General features: G+C 46.5%; 1 protein-coding gene across 1 annotated transcript in view; it reads left to right on the plus strand.

Annotated features, from left to right (window-relative positions):
* Positions 1-19,893, plus strand: part of MN1 (MN1 proto-oncogene, transcriptional regulator) — a 34,624-nt gene extending 14,731 nt beyond the window's left edge. Inside the window, exon 2 of the mRNA XM_004176581.6 lies at positions 14,885-19,893. Coding sequence (XP_004176629.5) covers positions 14,885-15,072 — 188 coding nt within the window. The 3' untranslated portion in view covers positions 15,073-19,893. The remainder of the gene's footprint in view (positions 1-14,884) is intronic.
* Positions 19,894-20,086: the final 193 nt, after the last annotated feature.

Genomic DNA, 20,086 nt, shown 5'->3' on the forward strand with positions numbered 1-20,086 from the left:
ATCAAAGAGGAGGTGTTTCTGCTTCAAGTGAGGAATAAGAGAGGAAAGACCGAAACTCTTCTTGGCCCTTAGGGGGAAAAAAACCACCCTAAACCACATCCTTTTTCCTCTCCCCCTCAAAAATTTGGCTTACTTTCTTAAGAAAGAGGTTTTTTCCTTTTATTTTCCAGCCGTCCTCTAAGGTGTGTTCTTCTGGCCTTTTTCCAGTTTGTGGAGCTTCTCTTGGAATACATTTTAAGGGGTTGTATTTGACACGTTACTGAAGCTTGCCTTCCACAGTGGTCTGGCCCAAATAGAAATGTGAAAAGTTCCCACTACTGAGCTGTAAAAGAATACTGGAAATGGGTTATGCTGAAAAAACCATTTAGATAAAAATGCAATTTTCCCTTCCACATACACTGCTAAGAATTAATAGCACGTTCTTCCTAAATGGGTAGTTCTATATTACGTTTTCACCTTAATGAAATTCTTTCCAAAACAGGAGAGTTTCATTTAAAAATGTAGGGCAAAATTGATCTGTCTTTATCTGCAGTGCTCCCTGCTTTAAAATGTCATGGGATTGAGTTCCATGGGCTGTCTGGGCACTCTGTGGAAAACAGATGTTGGGTTCCAAGGTGGGTGTTCCAGTCTGACTCCGTCCCATCACAGGGTGTGCTCCTTCCCCTGCTGTCACAGCTGGATTTGGGCTGTCACTGTGGTGGTGTGTGCTGTGCATGCCAGCTGTGCTTTCACAGCTCCACTGCTTGGCCAGCGGCCACCACAGAGTGGGGACATGAACATGGCACTTACCAGGGCATTTCTGCCAGAAATACCCCAAAAAGGAGAGGGGCCAAGTCCACTTGGCCTTAACCTTTGTTGGTTCATTGTTGCACACCCTGGGCACAGGTGGTGAGCCCAAGTGTGGCGTGGCCTGGAACAACATCAGCAAAAACACAGAGACATCAGTTTCAATATGTTCCTTTTCTGCAGAAGATACATAAATGTCAAATGAAGGAAAGAAGGGGGAATCCTCTGTGGTAGCTGTGAAACTGAAGTGGAGATGCCCCCAGGAAGACTTGCCAGTTCCAGCTAAGAGAAAGCCAAAACATATATTCACGCTTTTTAATGGTTTCATTTTTGGTGGAAGGTTTTTTATGTAATGGTGAGAACAGAAGTGTGTGGAAGAAGTAGGGCTGATAGACTCTGCTTTGAACAGCTTTTCACTGCTGAGTTACAGTGGAGAAATAAATTGTTTGGTATTATCATAGTTTTAATAAAATGGTTCCCACATATAAACAATGCTCATAGTGATGGAGACACGGACAGGATTAGCACAAGTTGGAGTCTCCATGTTAAAAATAAAAATTTTGATGGTAGTGATGGTGCACAGGTTTTGAATCATTACCCATCACGGGGACTGTGCTTGGGTTTTCCCCTAAAAGGTGAAATACAGGAGAGGTGTAAGTCTGACTGAATTTTGCACCCAGCTAACAGTGAGCTTAATCCCAATTCAGTTTTTGAACGGGGTATTTATAGTCATCTTCTGACAGTCTCCCAGTCAAACAGCGGCAAATACGATGCTGCTCGTTAGGTGCATTACAGAACAGCTGTTTTTTTTAGTCACCAAACTTGCCTTTTGTGATTCATTTTCTGTGAATCACACTAGTTCAGCAGAGAGTGCAGATCACGACTTTTACAGCCAAATATGCAATTCCCTGGAAGCAAATGTCGAAAATTTAAATACTTTAGTGTAGTGCCTTATAACTTGCAAGTTTTGTATTAATGGGACACTGGCTCTTCTGTAAAACTTCACTCCCTGGGACAAGCATGCCCATTAGTAGGAGTGTTTGCTCTCTGGTGTGAGTGGTTCACACTCACAGAGCATTGCCTGGTTCCACTTTAGGTAGGACTTTCTTAGGTGTCACTTAGGTTGATTTTTATTTTTTCATGTTTTTTTGCTGTTGGTGCTCAGTGTATCTGCAGGCGCTCAGCATGCTGAGTGATGCATTTAAAAATTGGCTGCTACAGTAAAAATCTTGATGGCCATTGTTTCAATCAAAAAAAACCTTTCTCATCTTCAGAATCACTGTTGTTACAATAATTTTCTCTTTGAACATGTCAGGATTCTGTATTTGATTATAGACTGGATTGTCTCTTGTCATTGCATAATGATTTTTTTTTGGGGTAGGCAGAGACCTTTTTCAGTTCCTCACAGTTCATCCCCCATCCCAGTACTTCTTTAAAAAGAGATTATGTTGAAACCAGGTATTTAAGAATATAGATCCTCAAGAAAATAACTGGTTTTGACTTTGTATTTTCTTGGGAATTTTATAAAGCTGATGTGAATTACAGATTTATTTTACAATTTGAACTTTGACTTTTAAATTTTCCCTTTTCCCCACCTCTTCCTTTGCTTCCTATTGGACCAGAAATCATTATTACAGAGATTTTCTGTTACTTTTTCATTTTCTCTTTTTGCAAGTTCCACCACAGAAAAAGAATTGATCTCTGTAATTCTGCCATCACTTGGATGGTTGCTTGGATGGATGGTTGGGTGAATGGTGGTTAAGGTGGCTGAGCACTTCTGCCAGACCCTCCCTGCCCTGCTCCCTGTTGAGGGCTGATGTTAAGCCTTGGGAAGTGCTTGCTGAGGCCTCTTCTGTTTTTGGGAAGCTGTTTTTGGGATTTGGTAGTCTGTCCACTCTCTGGATCCAGAGTTTCCATTGCTGTTACAACCCTCAGAGACCTTACAGCTCTCTGAGCATTGTGGTGGGATGAAGGCACCCTGGAAGCACAGCTCCTCTCGTACTGCTGCTAAGGTGTAGAGAGACTTTCCAGCTTTGTGGCTCTTCATGGCTGATGGCTTAAACTCTGGTGTTCTGCACTAGAACAGTGTTCACCTTGGATCAAAGGGCAGGGGACCTCCTGAAATGGAAAGTGCCTTGCAAGGTCCTCCCGAGCCTCCTCAAGCTACGTGAAAGCCCAGAGGGAAGAGCATTTGCAGCTGTCCTGCTTTATGTGTATGTGCAGTCTCTTCCATTGCTGGGTGAGGTTGATGCCACCATGGGAAAACTGTACAAAAATGAGTGACACTAGAACTGCATCAGGCACTGAAGAGGCTTGTTCCTTGGGAAATGGTATTGTGTGAGAATGGCAGAAGAGTCCAGGTGAGACCTGCAGATCCATGCCTGGTTGTGATTACGTGTGTGCAGGCTTCCAGCTGGTCACTCTAAAGCTGTCACAGGATGGGCATATTGCCTCAGAGGTATGACTGAATCCAAGATGGATTCACTGGGGCTCGCCTGCATGTGTCCATGCAATGGAAGCCTTTGCCACAGAATTAGTAAATCCTCACTGTGGTTTCGCCCTTGTGTTTTGTAAGGAAAGAGCTAAAAAGGATTCGCTGTGTCTTTAAACTTGCAGATCCTCAAAACCTCCCTGGAAGTAGAGGGGGGAAGGGACCCTTTCAGGATTAATTAAACAGAGATGTCTCACTGTAGACTTCAGGGTTTACTGATAAATGCCAGCCCCTCACCCATGTCTGGTGGTGCTGCTGTTATTTAATCAGGGCCTTGACAAGGAATCTGAGCAATCTTCCCTTTCTCCTCCTCTGTTCCATTTATCTGTCCTCCCAACCTGTTTGTTTGTGTATGGTTAAGTTTTCCATGCCAGGGAGAAGCAGAGTGGAAATGTCAGGGGTCAGGCTGCAGGCAGGGCAGGCAAGAGCAGGCAGGGGGCAGAAAGCCCAGCTCTGCAGCCTTGGAGTTTCTGAGAAACCGGAGATAGGTTGTTCCAGGCAAAATTAACTCCTTCAGCACAGCTGCCTTCTGCTTCAGACCTGCAGGAAAGGAGGCAAGGCACATTAAGACACTGACCTCAGACTCCATCCCTCTATCCTTGCAGTCCTGTGGGCAGTGGGTGCTCCTGCTGCCATTTTGCTCACCCTCTTGTTGAAGCCTTGCTGGCCCATCTGCCTTGGCAGCTCTGCTGCCTGGAGGATGAAGCTGTGTGGATCCAGACCTGAGGAGAATGGCAGATAGCAGAATTCATTGCAGTACTGTTATGGATACCTGAGTTATTTGGCACATTTCCCAGTGGACAAAGTGTTCATCCATGGAGGGCATGAAGCTGCTGCTCAGAGACATGCCTTTGAGTAGACACGTGACTTGGGTTTGTTATTCAGAAGTTAGCTAAAGACCAGTCTGGATTCCCTTGGCTAGAGAAAAAACAAATTTTGATATTGTGTCAGTAGACTTGGTATCTCACAGGCTCTCAGCTGTGTGCTCTGTGGTGGTTCACCAAGTACATCAGCCCCAGCTGATGCTGCCATGGTGGCTGGGGTTGGGTAGAGTTTTGGCTGTATGAACCAAGCTGTTGAACTTGCACTTCACCCCACCTGTGTGAGGGAAAAGCCTAATCAGGGTGGGGTGGAGGATTTTGTTTGTTTGTTTGGTGATGCCTTTGCATTTGTGTTGTGGCAGCAGAGCAGGGCCGCAGAGCTGAATCCTGCCTGGTTTGACAGAGTTTGCCTTGCAGGCAGTGCCCTGCCTGGGACAGCTGTGGGCAGAGATTTCAATGTCCTTACGCCCTGCTAGTGGGATGGTCTGGACTTCTGCACTGACCAGATCTGGACCAGGTTAACAGCAGTTGTCACAAACAGCCGTAGTTACAAATGGGATAGGAATGAACCACAGAAGAGAATCAGAGAACTGGGTTGGAAGGGTCATCTCATTCCAGCTGTGGGCAAGGACACTTTTCACTAGACCAGGTTGCTCCAAGCTCCATCCTGCCCGGCCTTGAACACATGCAGGGATAGGGCAGGCACAATTTCTCTGGGCAGCCTGTGCCAGTGCTTCAGTACTCTCTGAATAGATAATTTCTTCCCAATATCCAATCTGATCCTGCCCTTCCTCAGAGGGAGGCCATTCCCCCTTGTATTACTACTCCAGGTCCTGGTTAGAAGTCCTTCTGCATCTCTCTTGGTGTTCCTGTGGGCTGCTCCATGCAGTGAAGTCTTGGGCATGTGGTGTGCTCCTTGTGCCAGTGCTTGGGTGCTGCTCAGCCCCGTGTTCCTCCCCTGCCCTTGGCAGGAGCAACTGGGGCTGCTGGCCCCCAGCATAGTGGGATGAAGTAATTGTCTGCTGTTCTTTCATTTTCCAGGAGTACCGAAATTGTTGTGGGCCATAAATCACGTGAGCATATGGCCAGAAGGAGAACACAGGTCCATATTTCAGCTTTGGGCTGGAAGATGAGACTGTTCGTCCTGTGTTGTACAGGCCTGTGTTGTTGATTTACTGGCCTGTGAAACTTCAGAGTTAATTTTTTGTTGAAGCAAGGAAAGTCTGTCTACCTGTGACTTTCGTGCTTCAACAGCTGTTTGCTCCTGATTCGTTGCTATTCTGAGAATTTCATGAAGACTCTCCACGGTGATGTGACAATTGGAAGTAAAAGATGAGCTTATATTTTTCTTACCCTAATAGTGGCACTTACAGCCGTACCTAAAATGCCAGGTTTCTCTGTGTGTTTTTTTAAATTCTGAATTTCCTTCACTGCCATTGCTCCTCATTTGGTCGTGCATTTCTTCAAATGATTTTTTTTTTCTTTCCTTTCAGGTAGATTTAATTTTTAAACATGCTGTTCAATCAAACTCTGTTCCTCCATCAGACTTCTGGGCCCCAGCTCAATCACCACACCTTATTGTTGCTTTAGGGGATGTTTCTGAATATGCCAAATCCATTATATGATGACATTTCTATCTCTTTTTGTAGTCAAAATTCAGGGTATACCAGAATTTGGGATTTTTAAAATTTTTTTTTAGAAGAGGTGTAGCAAGAATTTGCCCAGGAGGTGCTGGGTTGATAGTATCAGCTCTCAATCTGATTTGCCAGCACTTAAATGTTTTCCAGCAGAGATTTTGACCCTTCTTTAAGAAGCTCAGGCCTCCTGACAATTCTGCTTTTTATAGTTATTTCTACAGATAGTTATTTCTTCCAAGTTACTTCTTGCAGAATTTGCCTGCGGATTCCTTGCAAGGGACTTGCAGATTTGGAACCCCCTGTTTTTGGAGTGTCAGGTGTCAAGCAGTTGGTGCTTCTGAGCACAGAGCAGGTCAAGGAGTGCCCCATAGCATCACAGATTGGTTTGGCCAGGGAGAGACCTTAAAACTCATCTTGTTCCACACCCTTGCCATGGGCAGGGATGTCTTCCACTAGACCAGGTGCTTAGAGCCCTGTTCAGCCTGTTCTGTCCATCTCTGAAGTGTGTCTCTGCAGGTGCCAGCTTTGTCCTGAGGTCTCTGGCCTTCTTTTCTCTTGATCTGTGAGTGGTTAAATTGCTTTAACACCTTTTGTTTTCATGAACGCTGTTTTCCAAAGTCTCCTCATTCACCCCTGAGACACCAAACTTCAGCTGGAGGTGTCCTAGAGAGAAATGGGATGTGTTTCAAGGTAGGCTATAAATAAATGGCATAAAAGAGCTAATAATCCTTGATACTGGTTCTTCTCACTAATGTTAGCCTTTGGTAAACTCCCACTGTGTTTTCAGGGATATCCTTGAACTTGTGTGGTTTAACCCCAAGCATTACTGCACACGATCACCGTTTCTTGGTGTGCAGGAGCCTCAGATGTGTGAGACCCCTGGGAGGGATTGACTTTGCCTGTGGCAGTTCTGTGTTACGGTCTCTCGTAATTGTGAGTTATAGATGGGGCAGAAGCACCTCTGGGAGCTGCAGGCAGAGCCAGGGAGGAGACACAGGGACCAAGCAGATCCCTGTCCCTGCCCTGGCAGCCAGGCTGGATGCAGGTGTGGCTTTGGGATGTGAGAACACAGGTCCTTGGGGAGCTCTTAGGCAGCAAGGCGACAAAACACCTAAAAGTCTTTGGCCAAGTGTATCTGAGCCTCACAAGAGACTGATAATATTTCAGAGCTAATTCCCTTCTTTTGCTTGGCTAACAAGTGCTCATTTAATTTGCATCCTGAAACTAAATGACTACAAACAAAGTTCTTTGAAGAGAATCTTTAATTCTGTTTTCACTTAAGGAAAATAGTTTTCCATGTATGATTTGCAGGGTTTAAATATCCTACTTATTACTGTAATATCTATTCCCCCCCCCCCCCCCCCAATTGTGTCAAAGCTCTTGCAGAAATCTGATGGAGTGATGGAATTTACATGTTTCTCTTTCTGTTTGCCCTGTGCATAATCATGAACTATTCACTGCCTTTAGAATTCTGGTGGTACACCCCTTCCCTTGCTCATGGAAGTGGGCATTTTACCTTATTTTTGGAATGTCCAGGTAGTGATTTAATGCAGAATGTTTAAGTAGCATAATTTTCCAATTTTGGCCTGTCCTGAAATAATACTAGACAGTGTCCAGAGCTGCTTGTATTTAAGTGAGAGCTTACTGAACGGTTTCATGTGATTTCTGTGCAATCAGAAAATTCCACTTTGGATTTTATTGAAAATCTTTTGTTTGCTTCTGCGTTCTGGCAGTCAAGAGATGGGTTTTGCATGGGCTGGAGCTGTGTGTAAAACTGTCATGTGATAGTTTGCGTACATATGAAATAAATTTGAAAGCAAAACCCAGCATTTCCTTACTCATCACAGAGTGTCATTTGTCATTCTTGGTGAAAATAGGCTCGGAGCATTTAGTTAGTGCAAGCAGGTGATGTATGCCAGCAGCATGGAAAACACAGGATCAGTCAGTCAATATTCTTTCCTGCCATGGAGGTGATCTTCTCACACTGGGGGCTGGATTCAGAGGCAGGGACATGTCTGAGACAGCCACAGTCCTTCAAATGAGGGGTTATGTGAGAGAAGCTGGTTGTACCCTCTTCCCAGTGCCAGGTCTGAGTGTCAGTGTGATGGAGGGTGGTGGGTGGGGCTTGGGCAGTTCACACCTTTAAGAGATGAACAGAAGTGTTCAGGTATTTTGAACAAAGACCCTGGAAAATAACTTGGAGCTCCACGAGGCTTCACTGGTGTTGGATGGCAGCACATGGATGTTGTGAGAGTTGAGTTGGCTGTGCTGGAACGGGCTGCAGTTGCTGGACTCATGTTTGTTTTCTGTTGGAAGTGTCCAGACATTGTCTGACTGTTGTTGGTGGTTGGTTTGGTTTGATTTTTAATGCCAGTTTTCCTTGCGTGGGCAGGGCCACAGTTCTCACGCTGTGCAGAGCTGAGGAGAGCACAGTGTTGGTGATGGCACCAGAGCTGACCAGCGGTTTGGAGCTGTGAGGTTGGGTTAGGCCCTGGCTGGAAGCTCAGCTTTCTGTGGCTGTCACAGACAAGCAGTGGTACACCTGCATGGGGTAGGCAGGACCAGACTGGCAAAAGCAGCACTGCAGCTGGGGTGGGACCTGGTTTGCCAGAATGGTCTTTTGTTCTGTGAGAACCAAACCCCAACATCAGCCACTTCACCGGGGGGTAGGCAGGACCTCCCTCTGCGGTTTGTGTTTTGCAGGGAAGCCAGCCTGAGACTCAGTGTGTTAAACTGAAAAGAGGAACTGAAGGTAGCCAAAAGAGAGGAAGGATATGAGTTAGAAACAGTCCGTTGTCCCTGTGGCCACCTAGCAAGGTACAGGAGCTAGTGCTGTCCCAAGGCCCAGAGCTTCTGGCTTACCTTTCTTCTTGGAGAGTCATAGAGCTGGAAAACAGTGATTTAACAGTAGCCTCCAGAGAAATAAATAGGTGTAGGCAGTTTCACACTTGCCTGCGGAGCCACGTTGATGTGTTGCTCTCCTGCTGGGCAGTGGCAGCAAGGTGGGGAGCAATGTGTTCCCCATCTCTTGTCTCCTTCTGGCACAGTGGAGGGAACGTAGATTTTAGAACAGCAATGTCATTGTCCTCATATCCACACATCCTTCATTCTGTGCCTTCAAGGTCATGCTACATGTAAGATGAGTGCTGCCTTTTCCATTTATAGGGTTAGCATTTTTCCTACTTCACGTTTTTTTCACCAGTTTCTTCTGTTTCTTTCTGTGAGCATGTGGCTCACAGTCTGACTGTAACCCTACAGCTTGACAGCAAACTCTTAATGCTGCTGTGGGTTTGGGCAGCCTCCCTGTCGTGGCGTGCACATCCTTCCATTGCTCCTGGTGAAAACAGAAGCAGGAAAAGAGGTCAAGGGAGAAAAAAGAAAAATACATATTTGCAGCAAGCACTGTGTGTCTCCTGTTATCTGAATTCAGTGCAAGCAGTGAGCTCTGATGGAGCCCCATGCCATCTTGGAGACCACTGAAAACAAAATAAACATCTCTGCAGCATGGGCTGATACACTCTCCCTTTAGAGCCTCAGGCATCTCCAATTAATCAAGCTGTCTGTGGAGGAAGGGTCTGTGAGGACCAGAGGATGCTGCCAGAGCTGATGGGCTGATGAAGGGGTGGGCAGCAAGCAGCATTAAGGGTGAACAGACTGTGTGTTAGCCTGGGCGTGCCATGCCTTTGGGTGAGTCGTGTGTGTATTGCAGCAAAGTCAGAGCTTGAATCCTGGCTTGCAGGATATACGAGTGCTGTGGGAGGGTGCTCAGCACTGTGCACGCATGTTTGATGAAGAGCCCTTCCTCCTTCCGTGAGAAAGGCTCTCAGAGAGCGCTCAGCTGGCTGGGCCTTGACAATAAATTGAGGGGCTGACCAAGCCAAATGGCTTCTTGAAATGTCATGGAGTGAAATGTGGCCGGTACCCTGGAGCTGGGGTGTCTCTGCTGAGTGCTTCTGGTCAGCAGCGTGAGGAGTCACCTGTCCCCATTTCCGCTGAGCCTGGCCTGACAAGTCCTTGGCATCAGCTGTTCACCTTAACCAGCACCAAATTCTGTGCATACAGAGCAGAGAGCAGCAGGGGAGAGCAGCACCTTTAAGTGTCTTGTGGGCGGGGATCACACAGAATAAATCAAGGAGTAAAATCAAATTAAGAGGAATGTTCTAGTAATGGGTAGCTGGGGCTTTTCCTTGGGTGCCAGCAGAGCTGGGTGCTCCCAGTCTGTCTCTGTGCCCTCCCAAGCATTGGGAACAGCAGAGATATCCAGCCCAAAGCAGGCACAGGTTGTCAGGGGTGAAGGCACCTGAAAGTGGTGCGGGTTTATGGTGTAAGCAGGTGGCAGATGCCATGTTTGTGTCTAGGAACAAATGCAAGCCCTTGCCTCCTTGTATTCCAGGGTCAAGAAAATGCCTTTGTCAAGGACTTTGTCGTGCTGCAGAGGTGAGGAAGGAGATGGCTCATTTGTTTATCAACACAAATGAACCAGTTGTGCTTAAAAATAAAATTTTAAAAATAAAATTTCAGGAATAAATTAATCTGTGGAGACTAGGTCCAGTGTCCAGGGAAACATGAAATGTTTTCAGACCTTATTTTTCTCAAAAACTGAAAAGAGATGCTTCTGTGCTGTGTACAAATGCAGAGATATGTGCCTGAACCAATATGTCAAACTGTCATGTGGGAGATTTGGTGAAAAACATCTTGTCCTAAGGGAATAATTTTAAACACTATATGTAGGTTTGCTGCCTCATAAGGGATCATTACTCAAATCTATTCCCTCTTATGGTTGCTTGGCCTCTGCTTAACGGGCACAGAGTGAACAGAAGCCCATTAACGCGTCCTTTAAGAGTGGTTATCAGATGGTAGAGGGGAAACAGATCTCTGATCAGGGAATATGGTGTTATGGCCAAATCCTCAGATTCAGCCTTAACAAGATCAGTAGCAATGCAGGGCCTTCACGCTTGGCTGGCCATCGAGGGCGGCGGCGGGGCCGTGCTGTGCCGGGCAGCCGGACCCTGGGCAGCTCAGGCTGTGTCAGAACGGTGAAGAAGTGTAAGGGATGAGCCCTGGGGCAAGGAGCCATTCTAGGGATCTTCACCTCCTGTTTGTCACTTCAATCTCCAAGGAACGCTGAAATGTGGAGTGGAACCCACTCCCAACCAGACCCCTACCAGACTGTGTCTGTGCTCTCACTCCTGTGTCTCGCTGCTTTCCGTCCTTTTGTTGGTGGTGATTCTGGTAAAAATAGGAAGTATGGCATGAGCAGCACCTGAAGAGCAGCATCAGCTCCTGGTGTCTCAGCAAAGCATCTGCAGTTGCCTTGGCTACACCAGCCCTCCCTCAATTAGCCTCCTCTCTGACAGAAGATGCACTCCATGTGTGGTAGCTGTGCAGGTGAACTTGTTTTAAATGGGATTACTTTACTTAAAAACTGGGACACCTCACAGTGCTCGGTGGGGTTATCACAGTAAAGAGAACAAGTTTGTTTTTTCATAATGCATAAGAAGATGCTACATGACAAAAGAGCCTTTATATTGAGCAGCTTAACTGCTCAGGGTCTCATGAAACAGGGAAAGGGAAGCTGGAGGGACTGAAGGTGTGTACACGTGCTGTCTGCAGAGTAAGGTGAATGCCAGGGTCTAACCTCACTAAAGAAATGTGTTTTTCCTGAGCTGATATGGAAGAGCAGCCTGTAGTGTGTGTATTGAATTTTTTTGTGATGCAGAACTCCTGGTTCTCTTCCTGTGTCCCAGCTGCAGGCTCCAACGCTGCTGGCCAGGCTCCTGGGTTAGTCACCACACTGCCATTAATGCTGTGTAAACAAACAAACAAACAAACAGCAACCTTTTCTTTTTGAAGGCTGTGTGCCTTTGCAAAGTAGAGCAGAACGAAAGAGCAGCTTCCTAAAATGTGCAAGGTCAGAGCAGGGGGTCGGGCCTGGAGGGAGGCTGGGGAGCCTGGCTGGGCGCTCTCTTCTCGCTGTTTGTCTGGGGCTGAATGGCTGGAGTGTGTTTGGCTGGGTAAAGCTTGGTCAGAAGCTCTTACCTAAAAGCAAACTGGCTCTTGAGACCACCACAGCATCACCAACAGCAATGGGGAAGGACACCATCACAAGGGAGTGTTTTCCAGGCTTCTTTTGGTCTTTGGTCACTTTACTGCTTTGAGTTTCATGCCTTTCATGTGAACATGACATGAGCTTATAGATGGTGTTTGATTTTTTACCTCTGCCTTCAGCATTTGCTGTTTCCAAGTGGCACACACTGTCCTTTGCACAGGGTGGTTGTGCTTTTGTCAGTCCCAGGTTCTGTGTCATGTCCTTTGGTTTGGAGGGGAAGTCTCCACCCAGACCATCTCAAGATCTTGGGTGTGGAGGCTGGCCCTTATTAGAAGTGTACTGCTTTTTTTAATAACTCAGATTTCTTGCAGTAATTGCTAACAGAGGCAGTTGTGCAGCTTAAAGATAATTAGTTTGAAAATTCCGTGCTTTCAGTGAGGTACTTCATGACTGACAGTGATTTATCTGGAACTTGGCAGCTGTGAGGCAATGATGTGGTGACACCATCTTGCATTACCTGACTAATTTTAACGTGCCGAGTCACGTCCATCTCAGCTACCAGAACTGCTCTGGACCGTGGACATTGTGGCTGGGGAGTGCTGGGACACTGTGGCTGTGAGGGAGGAGGCAAACAGGATGGCTGGTGAAACAGGTCTGCTGGGAGAGTGTTACTGTTCTGCACAAGCATCAGGCAGTTTCTCATGCTTAAGAACATAAATCTTACCAGGTGGATCAGCACAACTTTAATTTTTTGCTACAAAGGTTTTTTTTCCTGGAAAGCATCATACTTTTGTCAAGACATAAATACTGGAAAAAAGTAAATTGCACTGAAAATTTCCATCCAGATTGGCTTTGAGAATTCTTGTGCCAGTGCAAGCTTTGCTGCGAGCTGTCTTTGTTTTGGATTTGAATACGTCATTTTTTGTGCTCGTTAACGACAGACAGGAGAGCTGGAGCTCCCACAGTGGTGTCCCATGGTGAGCAGTGTCAGTCAGTGTTGGTTTTGCAAACTGAGGCTCAGTTCCTGCTCACCTCTTTTACTTGGGTTTTCCTCTCAAGCTAAGGAATCTTGTTCATCCGTGTGGGATTTTGCTTTGATTTCTTTATCAGTAGTTTGCTTATGAATTTTACCCACAGCAAATGGCTTAGGAATAATTTTGCTGATTTACAAGCATATAAGTTTAATTTTTAATTCACTAATTCCTTGTGGCTTATGAATTTGTTCACATAGTCATTGCTGAGGACAAGCTCTGTTCTAGGTGTTGGGGTGCCTGCACAGCTGGAGCAGGGGAGCTCTGGCTCCGATCCCAGCCTGGGAATGTGCCACCTCTGCCTTGGCTGTTGGGGGTCTCCTGCAGCCCTTGTAGAAACGCTGCTGGGACCCCTGGGCCCCTTGTGGCAGCAGTTCAGCTGTAGGACTCTTTCCTCTTTCTCTGCAGGAGAGGAAGAGAGCTGCTGTCACAAGGACTAATCTCAAGGCGCTGGCTCTTCCTGTGCCGAGCCCAGCATGTCCTGTGCAGTCAGGGAGACCTAAGAATAAAAACAGTGGGTACTGCATGTCTTGTGAACAAATACAAGTAAGGAAAACATTTCCTGTTCACAATTTTTTGCACAATCCCATCTGAGTTTTGAATATTTTATAAATAAAAAACGTCTTAGGTATGCTTGCATTCTGGACAGTGAGTTAAATTGAACACCTGATCAAATAGCAGTTATTCAGAGAGTCTGGGGTTTTTACCCTGTGATTTTCCAAAAGCTGTAGGACTCAGGGGTGACAAGAAAAAAGAATAAAAGCTCCACGTGCTGGGAGGGGATCTGTGCCAACACCTCTTTGCCTGCTGGAACTTTGGGTATCACACAGCAACCTCCGCTCCATGCTTCTGCTCAGCCCCTCAGTGCTGCCTGTTCATCAAAACTAAAACCACCCAACCCATCTGCAGGGAGCTGGAATCCGTTTGGGTGTAGACAGTGTGAGCAGCTTTGCCCTGCTGCTGCTGGATCCTCGACTGGAGCAGCACCGGAGGGTGCCTGGAGGAAAACAAGTGCAGAGCCTGTCTGAGGTGTGCAGTGGAGCTCTCTGTGGATTTTGTACATTGCAGGCAGCAGTGCTGCTCTGGAGCCTGGTTCCTTCTCCCAGCATTTATGGCATCATGTCCTCAGATTCTTCGTAGTTCCTGTGTGGTGTTGTTGTACTGTTTTAGTTATGAGCATCTCTGACATCCTGTGATAATCAAGCATTGATAGCTTTTTCCAGTTTAAACCAGGGACTTCCGGGTTAGTTTAGCATCATTTTTAAATATCATTGTGATTGTGTAACAAGCTGTTCAGTTCTGGTTTTGTGTCTGCTATAGCAGGAGATTCAGTGAAAGCAATATGAGTTGCCCCAGGAAATGTGGTATCCCTACACTGCTTGGCTTTGTGGAACAGGAGAAAGGTGATGGGAAGAAAAGTCCTGAGTTGTTACAACTGATTTTTAGCATCTTTTCATGTTCTACCCATTTTAGCTATTCTTCACATTAACTGTAAAAGCTGGAGGAAAAAGTCCTGTGGACATTGTTTAGGGTGTTTCAGATAAAGTCTTACATTTCTGTGGTTAACAGAAACTAATGATAGCTAAAGATCATACCAAGTCCTAAAACAAATGAAATTTTAAGAAAAATGTTATCACAGTGCTCCATTAAAAGAGGGTAAGAGGGAGACCGATGCTGGGACTGACCATGAGGGCACGGAGGGTTCGGGGCCGGCTTCCCGCTTGGTGGTGTCTCAGCATCTGTTTCCAGCAGCGGTGGGTGTGCAGGGAAGGAAAGTTCCTGATTGTGCTGCTGTCTAGGACACACACTCATCAGTCCCAGGTCCATCCCTGGCGTTCAGACACGTGGCTTGGTTCTCTCAGGTGGTGTTCTTCTGGCCCAGAACCAGCCACGGGACCTCGCTTTGGGCTGGGGAGGGGGAGCCATACCTTAGGTGGTGACTCGGTGGTGGCAACACAGCATCCTCCGAGCCGGAGATGCAGGAGAGGGGTGTGGGGAGAAGGTGTGCTATGAGTTGATGGGGTTGCTTGTCACAGGTCTCCTAACCTCTCTCTGTGAACCCTTTGCAGCCCACGACCTTCCCCCGAGCAAGACCTCGGCGGCGGCGGCGCAGACGGGCACCCACCTGCAGTGCCTCTCGGTCCACTGCACGGACGACGTGGGCGAGGCGAAGGGCCGGACTGCGGTGCCGACGTGGAGGTCCCTGCACTCGGACATCTCCAACAGATTTGGGACTTTTGTGGCTGCCCTGACTTGAACAAAAGAAATTATTATTTTTTTTTTCTTTTTTTAATTTCAAAGGGCCGCTACTGCTAGGTGGACTATTTTTCTAGGTTGGTACCTGCTTAGTGGCATATGGACTGGAAAGGGTTAATTTAAAGTAAACCTCAACTTTTTTTTAATCTTCTGCCACAGTATGTTACCAGTGTTAACCCTTCTGCAGTTAGCACACTTTTGCTTAAGATTTTCCTGCTAGACCACTTTTTCCCATTATTCTGTAACCTTGGCATACATTTATAGATGAGGCCTTTTCCTTTTTCATCTCAGTGTGTGTCCAAGTCACGTATGTCATAATAAGACAAAGATTCTCCTCTTCTTCCTCTTTCTCCTCCTCCTTTTCTTCCTCATTTGCTTTGTTTTTCTTTTTTTTTTCTTTTTTTTTTTCCTGTTTCGTTTTGTTTTGCTTTGTTCAGTGCTTATTAGGATGGTAATCCTGAGGAGCAGCAGTTCAGGAATAAACACCAGTGAAAGCAGAATGGTCAGCATTAAATCATATGTTATAGTGACACCCAGCTTTTACCAGTCTCCTACAAACCAAGCAGTTTATGCTCTGTTGAATGTTCAGGCATGGACCTGCCCTTTCCTGAGAGAATGAGGCTCTGCTTTCAGCCTCGTTGTGCTCTGTGCCTCCTGGTGAGGCCAGGATGCTCTTTCTCTGTGTACCTGGGTGTAGCCCTGGGATGGAGCTCTGTCATGAATGGGCTGGTTCAGGCACAGCAGGGAAGGTATGGAGAGGTTTTTCTAAATGAGTTTAATAGTCATTATCTCCTCCTCCAAAGGCCCAGGCTCCTTTTTGCTTGCCTGGGCCCAGTGGTGCTCCTGCAGTTCCCACTTCATTGATAGTGGAGAAGAAAATCCCCTTCACCCTGCCCATTTTTTGCCCATTTTAAACTGTAGAAAGATGCTGTTGATTGGCAGCAGGTCCAATGTCCCCTGCACTGGCCTGGGGGTGCCCCAGCTCCTGCCACAACAGGTCCCATGTCTCAGTGCAGTGGCAGGGGTCAGGGATGGCCCAGGTTGGAAGATGCAGGGGGCTGTGTGCCCAGGGGTGGCATTTCCTAATCAGCCAGGGCATGGAGACCTGGTGTCACAATCCCCCACACTCATTCAAGGCCCCGTTTCTGCCATGCACTGAAGAGCAGCATTGCTGGATGCACACAATAAAAGGAAAGCCATACTTTCCTGCTTGGGCTAGATAATGTTCATTTGAGATGAAAGTTGGAAGCAAACCAGATAAACCCGCAGCTGACACGATGGGCTGATTCTGCAGTGGTTTTACGTCACACTGGCCATTATTTGTGTGTCCCTGTGCCCAGGAGTGGCCTCGTCCTGCCCCGTGCCTGCAGCTCACCTCCCACAGCTCCTGGAGCTCAGGAACAGCACTAGAGGGTTTGGTTTTGGTTGTGAAATAAAGGTTGGCCTCTCTAGGGTTATTTATTCATGATTTCACAAATGTGTCCCTGCTGAAGGGACAGAGTTGAAGACTGCTCTATATTTTATCTTTGATGATTGTGCTGGGTCTTTAATTAATTTTAACGTAATATTCTTGGTAGACACCAACGGAGAGGAAATTCTGCCTAAAAAGCCAAGGGTGGTCTGGAATCCTCACTCTCAGTCATATGTGGCTTCAGAGAGACTCACAGTGTTTGGAAATGTGATTTGAATGTGCTCTTATTAACCATGCATGGATTGATTTATGGGTCTGGTCAATGAATTGACTTTGGATAAATTTGGATAGTTTTTAATCTTGGTTTTCAATATTATTTTACTTTGTATTAAAGCTGGAGCTTCCACGAGGATGAGGATTTTGCCCATCCTGGAGCAACTGGCTGTGGAGCTGCCTCACACCCACTTGGTTTGGATCAAAAAGCTGGGATGGTCTGTACCTCTGTCGGGGTGTGCAACCAGGAGTGCAGAGCTCCTCCTGCACCTGCAATAAAATGTCACCATCCCCAGTAAAGTATCTCCTAATAATCACTGTCAGCCCCCTTCCAGAAGATGCCTCTTTGCCTGGGATTCCTCAAATCCTGGCTTACCTAAGTGTATGTTTAATTTTAAATCCTGTCAGCAGAGCACGTGTGCTGCCGTGGGGAGCTCAGTCTGCAGCAGGGGGCCCTGGGGTGACACCAGTCACTGCATTCCATCACTTACAGCTGAAAATTTCAGCCAAGTTCGTGGTCTGGTGGCATTTCTGCTTGGAGTGCAGTCCCTTGCCTTGTGCTTTGTTTTTAGTTTTTCCTGCTGCAGTGAAGAGAACAGGTTTTTCAGGCTTCCTGAGGTCAGGGATGCACACCCTGTGCCACAGGAAGGAACCTGTCAGGGAACACAGAGTTCAGATGCTTTTAAAGAGAAATCCCTGTTTGAGTGGAGCTGTGGTGGCTTGGTCTCACCACCCAGTTCTGCTGGCTCATCTCAGCAGCTTGTGCTTCTCTCCTGGAGTGTTCTCATCCACTTGGAACTTGCTTTGGAAATGCAGAGCATAAGCAATTCCTTTAAAATCAGTGGAATGCTGTGAGGTGAGGAGGTGTCCTGAGGCCAGGGGCTGTGTCTCCAGGTGCTGAGCTGTGCCACGTGGAGCCGTGGGTGTTGTGGCACTTGGCCACCTCTGGCTCTGCTCCAGGCAGTGGATGCAGTGCAGGGTTGGGACTGGCAGAGAGTGAGGAGCTGAGGCAGTGGCTGGCTGTGTGCTGGGCTCGCTGGCCGTGGAGTTTAACTGAATCTTATGGTCACACACAATCCTCTTGCTGACCTCCTGTCTGTTTGATCTTGATTGAAAGAGCTCTGCTTGAGGCAGCTGTTAGCCAGGACCAACCAAACCTGCGCTTTTAGGGTTTTGTTGCTTTTTTGCCAAAGATCAGAACAGAAACTCTACATTCTGACCAGGACAGACATCATGTCCTGCTCATCACCTGGGGATGTTGTACTGACAGCATATACAGAAAGCTCAAGCTTTGTCACAGTGCTGGTGGCACCTGCAGTAATTTCATTGTACCCTTTTTCTCCATTGATTTTACACTGAATGCACTGATCAGTTTTTTTAACACATATAAAGTGTCAGCATGGTCTGACATGGTAAGAATGGAAATTATGTCATTTTCTGAATAATAATATTTCAACTGAAACATGTTTGGGAGCTGTAGGTAAAGCCAGTTGTGGAAGAGGTAAGTTGCTCTCTTGTGGAGAGGGAAACTGAGGCACAGACAGCAGCAGGAGACTGAGGGAACAGTGGCAGGGCTGAGCTGCACTGGGGTCTGACCTCTGCTTGCTGCAGAGCCCTGTGCCCGAGGCTCACTTCCTTCAGGGGCCGAGTTGGGTCAACAGAGGGAGAATTTTATCAGATACGTGTTCCCCAAATGCCTGGGAGAAACCTCCTGCCTGTGTGTCCTCCATGGCTTCCAGATGGGGGCAGCTGGACAAGAAGCCAAAGAGCGGTGGGACGAGGCACAATCTGCTCTGGATTGTGAACAGCAGCTCCAGTGGGGCTTTGCCTTTTGCCGTGGGGATTCTCCTGGCGCCGGAGGCTCCCACGCAGCCTCGGGGCTGGGTCGGGGAGCCAGGACGTTCCCCATCTCCTGGCCCTGTGCCCTGGCTCCCTCTGTGTTCCCTAAAACAAACCCTGTGCTTAGTCTGCAAGTTGCAGTGTCGTAGCAGACTGAGCAAAATTCCCTTGCATTTCAATCGGGAGGAGTGATCAAATACCTCTTTGCCAAAAAAGGATAAAATAGGCCTCATTTATTAAATAGTCTTGCAGATTTTCTCCAGATCACATTCTCGTGGGGTTACTTGCCCTCTGCTGTTTGAGCATCAGTAAGGGGCTTTAGGCTTGTTGCTTAGTCAAGGTTTTTACAGTGTCTGCGGGTGGGAGGGGGATGAGCACCAGAATTCTGTCACCTGGATCACCTGGGGAGTTGTGCAGGTCCTGTGGTCTCCATGGTCACTCTGGTCCTTGGGAACCTGGGATTGGGACTGGACTTCCAGGCACCACCAATAAGGCAAAAAGTTCCAGTTTTGGGAGGTGGAAGGGACGAGGTGAGCACAGCAGTGGGACGGGCACTGGGTGAGTGGGGGGACAACAAATCAAACTGGTACATTTGACTTATATTTGTTAAGCTGCAGTGTAAGGTTTTATCAGCCAGTGGATTCACAGCTGTTCAAGGGATGGTGTGTAAGAGCATAACCCATTTTTATAGAATTGTTTCTTCTTTAATGCTTAAGGCTAATGGAGGAAATAGTCTAATTTTGTCTTAGAAATTCTCTATTAAAATTGTTGCTTTGAGTCCATCCGCTCATAGGTTCTCTGACTGATGAAACTGCAGGTTCTGATTTCCGGCAGTTATAACTTTATCACTATTCACTACCCAAGAATATTACAGCTTTAAAACAGCCTTAAGCAAAAGGATATTATTTCTTTGTACTAAATTTGGTTCATGGAAAAGAAAAAAAAAGAAACCTCAAAACACTGGTAATCCGTACTGCATTAGCAAACTCTTCTGAAAAATGTTATTGCACATGTAAAATATGAAAACTTGACTCTGCTGTGTGTTAGGCAATCCTGTAATCTTTTTTTCCTTTTTTTCTTTTTTTTTTTTTTTTTTTTTTTTTAATTCTTGTTAAATTCATTTCCTAAATGCTTGGTTGGAAGACTGTGACGATAGCTCATGAAATTGAGTGTTATTTTTCTTTTTTTTTTAAATATGTAAAGTGCAGTCTTCTGTATTCCTGCATATTGTACATATCTGTATATGTTTTACTGAGCAACTAAATAACAATAAATATGATGTTAATGGTGGCTACTCTATATTTCATACCAGGTTTGTTGATTTTTTTAGTAAGTTGATTTTTCTAGCAGGGGTGTGAAGAAGTGAATGGATACTGTTCATATTCAGGTAAGCCCTGGACCTTATGATGGGTACAAATTTGCCCATGATCTGGGCACGTGGGGCTCCTGGGAGGTTTGGGGTGCACTTTGTTGATTCCTCTCTGCCATCAGT

This window comes from Taeniopygia guttata, chromosome 15 (genome assembly GCF_048771995.1).
Source record: "Taeniopygia guttata chromosome 15, bTaeGut7.mat, whole genome shotgun sequence".
NCBI lineage: Eukaryota > Metazoa > Chordata > Aves > Passeriformes > Estrildidae > Taeniopygia > Taeniopygia guttata.